General features: G+C 45.6%; 1 protein-coding gene across 1 annotated transcript in view; it reads left to right on the top strand.

Annotated features, from left to right (window-relative positions):
* The window catches only part of Rnf165 (ring finger protein 165), a 108,186-nt gene extending 99,570 nt beyond the window's left edge, over positions 1–8,616 (top strand). Inside the window, exons 7-10 of the mRNA XM_013349434.1 lie at positions 1,667–1,771; positions 2,051–2,146; positions 7,539–7,645; positions 7,890–8,616. Of these exons, the coding sequence (XP_013204888.1) occupies positions 1,667–1,771; positions 2,051–2,146; positions 7,539–7,645; positions 7,890–8,007 (426 nt within the window). The 3' untranslated portion in view covers positions 8,008–8,616. The remainder of the gene's footprint in view (positions 1–1,666; positions 1,772–2,050; positions 2,147–7,538; positions 7,646–7,889) is intronic.
* The last annotated feature ends 229 nt before the right edge of the window (positions 8,617–8,845 follow it).

Below are 8,845 nucleotides of genomic sequence, written 5' to 3'. Positions count from 1 at the left end.
TCCCCGGCGGGGCTCACTGACTTGCCAGCTTGGCCTTATCAGTGAGCCCCTGGTGCTTCTGAGCACCTCAGTCTCACAAAATGAAGAGGGCAGCTCCCGAGGAACAATACCTGAAGCTGACCTTAGGCCTACACACACACACGCACACACACACACACTCCTATCTCTGTGTTGACAGAGGTTTCTGTCCCTTCTGGTCCCTCAGCTGTTCAATCCCAAAGAAACACATAGAGGTCTACATTAATTATAAACTGGTTGGCCTATTAGCTCAGGCTTCTTATTAACTAATTCTTACATCCTGCATTAACCCATAATTGTCTGTGTTATCCATGTGGCTTGGTACCGTTCATCAGTGAGGCGTTGGCATCTTGCTTTCTCTGTGTCTGACTTAATCTGTGATGACTACAGACTGAGTCTTTTCTCTTCCCAGAATTCTGTTCAGGTTGCCACGCCTATACTTCCTGCTTGGCTACTGGCCAGTCAGCGTTTTATTAAAATACAAGTGACGATTCTTTACAAAGTACAGGACCACTGCCCCACAGCATCCCTGGGTGTGACTATGCTTTTTTTTTTTTTTTTGGTGTGAGATGGAATGTAGACACCACACGTGTCTCTCACAGGGCTGGTGAGAATGTCACAATAGATCCCAGAAGGACCTCCCCACAGACCTAGGATACCCATTTCCCAGGAGTACCCCTCTTGGGGCTATAAAACCCAGAATGTGCCAGAGAACTCAGGTTGGGTTTGAGGCTGCCAGTGACACATAATATCAAGAGAAACTCTTGTTGCTGTCCCCAAATAGAATTCTCCCTTCTCAACCCTTGTTTCTGTCACCTAGCCACCCCGTGGCTTGGGAAAGGAGAACTTACTAGACACGATTATAAACACCGCATACAACTAATCTTACTTCCTCCTGCCAGTACCCTGTGCAGCCAGCCATGATGTCCATTTTGCACACTGGTAAACTGAGGCCTAGAGATGAAGTAATTGGTTCCATTGTATGCAGTGGAAATCTTGATGGCAGCTGGTCTGTCAACTCGCCAGGGTTATGGAAGGCTGAATAAAACAGATCAGCAACTTTGGGGCTAGAGTCTGTATTTAAAAGACTAATATTTTGTTCCTCATGGGTTTCTAAAGATTTGTTTTTACTTATTTATTTTTATTGCATTACACTACTGTTTACCTTGGTTACTGACCTTTTTGGCCCTGGAGATGACCCGTAGCTATCCTGTTGCTCTTGGAGATAGTAGAGGAGGCTCCGCCACCCAGTTGCCTGAGCCTGAGTCTTGACTCTGTCACTTGCTTGAGTGACATGGGCTGATTATTTAATCTCCTGGTGCCGTCTTCATCCCCCTCAGTAGAAGGGGGATTTGTAATTGTCCCTGCAGGTTCCATCAGGTGAGGCAGTGAAATGCTTGGTCACGGGAAGCACGCAGACTAGCGCTACTATGTAGCCTGTGCTCAGTCAGGGTCAGCGTCACCATATTGATGGTCATCAGAGTCTGTGCACAAGCTTGGCTCTTCATGAATAGGGTAGAAAACAATCAGGAGGGGCAGCCCTGCTGGGCTGTGCTCTCTGGTGGTTGAGGGAGAAGGGTTGCCTCTCAAGCCCAGGAGCAGCCTGGAACGGCTGGTCACTCTCTCCAAACTGTTTTCTTCCTGTCAGGTTGTCCATGAAATTCGAAACTACCCTTACCCACAGCTTCACTTCCTCGCGCTCCAGGGACTAAATCCTAGTCGGCACACCTCTGCTGTTCGGGAGAGCTACGAGGTATGTTGCCCCAATTGGATGGCGAGCTATCGTTCACACACCATTCTCTCTGCCTCTCTACCAGTGGGTAGATGCCGATGGGGGTGGGGAATGAATCCCGGGATTGAAAGTAAGAGAGAACAAGGGCATGAAGAGAAATCGCAGCTTCCCACACTGCACCAGCACTTCCGGCTGGCAGCGTGCCGGCTTCCTGCACACGTCTTCCTTGCTCTTTCCTCTCGCCAGTGTTTATGTCTGTCCGTACACGCTGAGCACATGTTTGTGTTTTCCTTTCTACAGGAGCTGCTACAGCTCGAGGACAGGTTGGGAAACGTGACCCGAGGAGCTGTGCAGAACACCATAGAGAGGTTCACCTTCCCCCACAAGTACAAGAAGGTGAGGCTGCTTAGACTGTCTGCACAGTCAGGGGCTGGGAAGGGAGTTGTTAGCGGGTCTGCTTGAACCAGCCTGGCTATCTGCAGGGGACACAATCCAAAACCCAGAAGCCTTTGCTCTGTTTGAATGGCTCCTCAGCATTTTCTCATAGGCACACAGCAAATGTGGTCAGGAGGGAAGATGGGACCCTACACAGAGATGGGAGAAAGGCTGAGTGTGCAAATGCTGGCTAGAGTGGTCACGTGCGTATTTATGCATGTGTAGCCGTACAGACACATCAGTGTTTGTGCACCAGTCTGGTGAGCAAAGGGATCCTACACACAAGGCTGATAGAAAATACCTTGGAAAACAATTCAAAGCCCTATTGCATAAAGACAAAGGGGTAAAGAAGGCCTCTAAACACTGTGGGACTGGGCTCTTCTGGGGACGTTTGAAAGTTTCAAAACTATGGAATGTACCCACTGACCTTAGAAATAGAATCTGTAGGGCTGGTACCCACAAATACGAGCTTTTAAAGCATTATTTTAATTAAAAGAAATGAAAACATGGAAGAAGCCAAAGTGTTCTTTAATAAGTAGACGAGTAAACATACATAATGGGTTATTGTTTTATAATAAAAAGAAATAATTCATTAGCCATGAAGAACTGTGGAGGAAGCTTAAATATACACTAAAAAGCGAAAGAAGACAACCCACAAGCTGTAAACTGTATGCTGTGAACTATGTGACATACTGGAAATGATACAACAGAAAGAATAAAAAAAAAAAAGATAAGGGATTGCCATTGTGGAGGGAAGGCACAGGCAGAGTGCCAGGATTTTGTTAGTGCAGCAAATTATTTTGTATGGCATTGTTATTTAAACAGGTGACATAATGCATTTACCAAAACCCCAAGGCAGGATCTGTCTGAGTCAGGTAGCTTGCTCATCACTGCAACAAACTCCCCGAGAAAGCATCTTCCGCAAGGGAAGATTCTTTTGGGTTCAGAGTTTGAGAAGTCTGTTCGTGGTTTCTTGTCTCTGGTTCTGGGACTGTGGCAAGGCCTGGTAGATAGGAAACAGAGTGGGTGAAAATGCTGGGAAGGAGGTCTACCCTTCCGGGGAACGCCCACAGTGACATACTTCCTCCAACTAGGTCGTACCTCCTGGTTCCCACCACCTATAATGTTATCAAATTAGGAATGCAACAGTGGATTAATCAATTAATAAGACCAATGCCCCAACAACACTTTCCAAAGCCACCAGTGTGCAGTCAAACCTGCAACATTTCAGCTCCAACCCTGAACTCATGGAAACTAACAGGCTTGAGCTAATAATGGCCAGTATCGGTTCATCACTTGTCCCAAGTTTACCATGTAATGTGAGAGGTGGGGCCACATCCTGCTTGTGGCTTGGGTCCTAGAATCCTGGCTAGGGGCAGTGAGGGAATGAAAAAACACAGACACACATACAATGAAGCTGGGTTCAGGTAGGGTTCTCTAACGTGGCCACTGCAGCCCGGAACCTTAGCATGGCCGGTAATCTCTGTAGGTAATCTGGATGCAAACATCTAGGCAGAGGAAACTGAAGTTGCTAGTCTGCACACCTTGATGAAATGTATGTAAACACTCAGACTTTCAAGAGAAGCTTTGCCATTTCTTTTGAGACCCAGCCTTATGGGTAACAGATTTGCTAGTTGTCTCACGAGTCTGGGACTTGGGCATCCTTGACATGACCACACACATGTCAAAATACACATTCAACAAGGATTTCATCACTCATTGCAGCGCACAACGCCTGTCTGTGCTCTTTGTGGTACAATATAGTTCGCAAGCTTTGGGCAAGGGGCTGGAGGTTGAGAAAACACAAACACACACAGAGACAGACAGACACACGGATGTCTAATCACTGGTACAAAGCCCTTTATTTCATAGCACCATGGAGGCTTAAATACTCAGCAGTCAAGTGGGCCAACAGGTGAAAATCCCATCCTCTGATCCTCTAGGCAAGGCACAGCTTTTAGTAACTCCAATCAGAAGGCTCGAGCAGGGAAGAACAGCTGAAGGCCAGGACTCCAATTGGTCCCAACAACTCAGGACTTCCTTCGCTCCCTATAGTGGAAGTTGAAAATACATTATTGTTGCTTAGTTTTTGTGTAACCTTGAATCACTATACCAAAAAGGTTAATGTCGAATGAAAATGAAACAAATTTAGAGAAAATAAGGACAGGCCAAGATTCATCGTGGCGCACCCAGAGACCTTCATTCACTCTCTTGATACCCAACACAGCAGTAGTTGAAATCACTTGGGACTAAAGTCAGCCAGTTTTGAGTTTCACTTCTTCTGAGCATGGCTTTGTGGGTGTGGACAGTGGCCCATTCCTTCTGTTTTCAACATGGCTGCTTCAGGACGCAGTGGGATGGTGAAGCTTCATACATAGGGCCGAGTACTTGCCTGGTGTCCAGAACAGCCAACGGTGAGCCTGTGTGCTGGGTGTCAGTATCAAAGAGCACAAATGAGCAAACAGTGTCCCCACCACGTTTGTTACTTCTGTTGTCATGATAAAACATCATGACCAAGTCAACACATAAGAGAAAGTGTTTAATTGGGCTTACAGTTTCAGGAGGTTGGAGACCCCATTGGCAGAACAAAGGCATGGCAGAAAAACCTCTGAGAGCTCACATCTTGATCCAAAAAGAATGGCACAAGTCTTTTGAAATCTTAAAAGTCTGCCTCCAGTGACATATGTCATCCGACAAAGCCACACCTCCTAATCCATCCCAAACAATTCCACTAACTGGGGACCATATAAATATATCAGCTCAGGGAGCTGGATCAGTGAGAATAAATAGGAGGGGTAAAACTCAAGGCAGAATCAAGAGAAAAATATTGTAGAGAAGGAATAGGAAGAATTAAGGTAAGACAACTTTAATAAACCTTAGGATCCAAATACAATGTTAAAACAATTTTAAAATTTTTAACAGAGACTAAAGTAATAAAAGTAAAAGTGTATTTTAACTAATCATAAAAATAGAATATATAGACATTAAAAATAGGACCATATGAAAGAAATAAGAATAGGAAGAGGAATGAAAGCAAAGTATAAAATAATCAAGGTTAAGTCAGGAATGGTAGGGACACACCTTTAATTCCAGAACTTTGGAGGTAGAGGCAGGGGATCTCTATGTTACAGGACAGTCAATGCTATACAGTAAGACCCTGTTTTGAAAAGCAAAAAAACAAAAACAAAACAACAAAAACCAAGATTATCAAAGTTAAAAAGAAATGCTGATGAAATAAGAAGGTAGATGAGTAGTGAGTATTAAATAAATGCTGAAAAAAGTTGAAGTTAAAATCAAAGTTGCACCAGGCTTTCTTTTGGGCCACAGGCAGCTCCAAAATGACAACACTTACCCTTAAAATTAGTTATGAATGCTTGGTCCTAACTTGTGCTTGTTCCTGCTACCTCTTATAACTTAACCCACTTCTCGTTGTCTTCATTTTGCCTTTCTTTCTTTCTGTATATCTTACTTTCCTGCTGTCTCCACATCTGGCTGGAAGCTGCCTGGCTTTTGGCCCCGGGATATGCCTCTCTTTCTCCCCTTTTCTTTTCATTATTCTTTTCTTCTTCCAAGCCTAGATTTCTCCTCCTACTTATTCTCTTGCTGGTCACCCCGCCAATCCCTATCCTGCCTTACTACTGGCCATTCCTCTTTTTATTAGCCCAATCTGGTGCATTTGGCAGCAACATATCTTTACATAATTGTTAAACAAATGCAGCATAAACAAATGTAACACATCTTTACATCATTAACAAAGGCAGCAGAAACAAATGTAGCACACCTTTACACAAAGTGATAATCCACAGCAGAAATAAGTGTAGCACATCTTTGCCTAGTTAAAATAATACTCCACATCACAAAGTTCTGTAGACAATGGAGAAAAAGAAAGATTTAAGAGATTAAATATTGAGGCTAAGAAATGTGCTGTGAAAGGAGAGAAGGAAGGATTAGAAATAGCTGAACAAGACAGTGCTGAACTGAAGCTATGACATAAAAAGGAAATCATAAGAATGGTGGATAAAAGCAATAGAAACTAGGCATATGGCTAGGGCTTAATGCTGTTTGGTTGGACAGTTCTTTTCTAGCGGAGCCAATCCTGCCACAAAGACTGCCGACCTTCAGCAGGCACATGGTCATGACTCTATTAATACTAAAAATGATGCATGGCCAACATGTAGGATAATGGATACTCTTGGTTTTCTGGATAAAGGGACCTTGCAGCAGCCTGGCATCACTAGCAGCTGGGACACGGGGCACATGAGGGGGTGCAGCCAGTGGAAGCAATAGGCTTCCTTGTGTGTTCTAACCAGGGCGGGATACCCCCAGATGAAATCAGAGTAAGGAGCTTTTGAGCTTTCAACTAGGGAGGTAGTCCTGACATGTACCCAATGTCACTCTCCGGTCTTCATCTGTGACTCCACGTGTCTCTTTGCAACATGACTTTGCAGTTTGCTTGCCTCTGGAGGGAGGCCAGATTGGATGACTTTCTGTCCGCGGTTACTCTCATCCTTACAACCAGACATCTGCAGCGTGGGGCACAGGGACGTGGAAGGCGCACAGATTTAATTCACTGCTTACATTTTTTTCTTCCCCAGAATATTTATTAAGCAGCAATGACATACCTTGTACTTGGCCACAGGTGCCACTTGAAAACGATCTGCAGAGTGCTTAACTGTTGTCAAATAATTACCATAGAATCAGGGATAGAAAGGCGTCAATCGGGAAGTATGAACAGCAGCTGCATGGTGTTTAACCTCGTACTAGAGCTACCGCTTAGTATCTTAAGGGAACTTTCTGGCTAGGGAGAGAAGCACAACTATAAAAAACAGTTTAGAACCACATGGTACAAATTAAAGGAGTTCAGGGCGGTGGAGAAATTTTGTGTTCACCTAATAATGAGAGCATAGTTGAATGGACATTAGTGGAAAGAACGAATGAGGAATGTGTGTATGAATGAATGAATGAATGAATGAATGAATGACTGACACATTCTGACTTAGAGGCAGGGGTACATGTTAGACAGGGTGTGAGAGGGAGTGGACAATGTGAGGGAGACAGGGAAAGCCAAAATTCACAGGCTGTAGCTCTGCACAGGGCAGAATGACTAGGAGCCTAGGTCCTTTGCAAACCCCGGGGCCCCTTGACAGTGTCTAGGACAGCCACCAGCAGTCTACCAGCCTCTTCCTCTCTTGCTTTTAACCTCCCTGCAAGAGTGAGGAGATAGCAGTGAGCTAAGGAAGAGGCTACCAGTGTGGGAGGAGCCTGTGGGTGAAAGCCAATGGCCAGCAAGAGCTGGTATCAGGTAACTAAAATGAATGTTCTTTTTTTTTTTTTTTCTTTCCTCTACTCACAGCGAAGACCCCAGGACAGCAAGGGCAAGAAAGACGAAGGGGAGGAGTCAGACACGGATGAGAAATGCACGATCTGTCTGTCTATGTTGGAGGATGGAGAAGACGTGAGGTAAGAGGCCACTGCTACAATGTTTCATGGTTGCACTAGGAAAGCGGAGGGCGAAATAGTCTAGAGGTGGTGACCACGAACATGGGGGCGTGGCGACAGTGTGCTAGCGGCTCTGAGGGGTCTAAGCCAACGCCAAGGCCTTTATGGAAGAAGGGCTTTGAGAGTTACTTGCATCCATGGTTTCTCATCTCAGCCATAGTCTGAGTCTGGGTTTATCCAGAAAACCAACTCTCCTCTTTTCCAGACGCCTACCTTGTATGCATCTCTTCCACCAACTGTGTGTGGACCAGTGGCTCGCCATGAGCAAGAAATGCCCCATCTGCCGAGTGGACATTGAGACACAACTGGGAGCCGACAGCTGAGGGAGGAAGCTAGCCAGTGGACGCCCCGTTTCCTTCACCAGGCCCCGCCCCCTCGCCCCCCACGGCCATAGCCCTTGCAGCCAAACTTTGCCTTCTGAGCCATTTGACGTAGAGAAGAAGCCTGCAAGCACATTTGGTGGAAAGAGGAGTTGGTATTAGTGTCTGAGGGAGAGGAAGGGGTGGGGGGACCCACCCATCCAGAATGGTGACTGCCTCATCGCCTTGCTGCGCAGGGGGAGGGAGCTGGCCGTGCCCAGAGCAGGGGCGGGAAGCAGGGGGGCCCAGCTGCTGAGAACTAGATGTGATCTCGAGGGTACTAGCTGGTGACCGGCCCCTCAATCCTGTCCTTTGAAGGATTGTGTATATACCTCTTGACCACGTAGAAACCATGTAGGGGTCTCTAGCTATTCTGTGGATGGCAGCCAGAGCATGTTAGCTTAAGAAAAATGTCGTGTGTGGTGCTCTCGTCATCTGTGGTGGACATGTCGCTATTACTGAACTTGCACCAAATATTTCTCATTGAGTTTCTTGTTTTGGTGCCTGACCGAACCAACCAACGACAGCCCCAATCTTCCCGTCTTTATGAGCAAAAAGGAAAAAAAAAAAAAAAAGGAATCAAAGGTTAAAAAAAAAAGAAAGAAAAAGAAAAAAGCCAAATCCTGTTTACGGTGAAAAAGGATGAAAATTTTTCACCCAGGTTGGGAGGCGGGAGGGGGGGTTCTCGTTTGTTGTTTTTTTGTTTTTTTTCCTTGGGCTTTGTTTTTCTCATGTTTACAGTGCACGGAGTGTGGAAGGGGCATCTGAGAAGGGGGTAGGGCTTAAAAGGAACAGATGGGGT

This window comes from Microtus ochrogaster, chromosome 18 (assembly GCF_000317375.1).
Source record: "Microtus ochrogaster isolate Prairie Vole_2 chromosome 18, MicOch1.0, whole genome shotgun sequence".
Lineage (NCBI taxonomy): Eukaryota > Metazoa > Chordata > Mammalia > Rodentia > Cricetidae > Microtus > Microtus ochrogaster.
The sequence above is the reverse complement of the archived record's forward strand: the minus strand, read 5'-3'. Positions and strand labels throughout refer to the sequence as shown.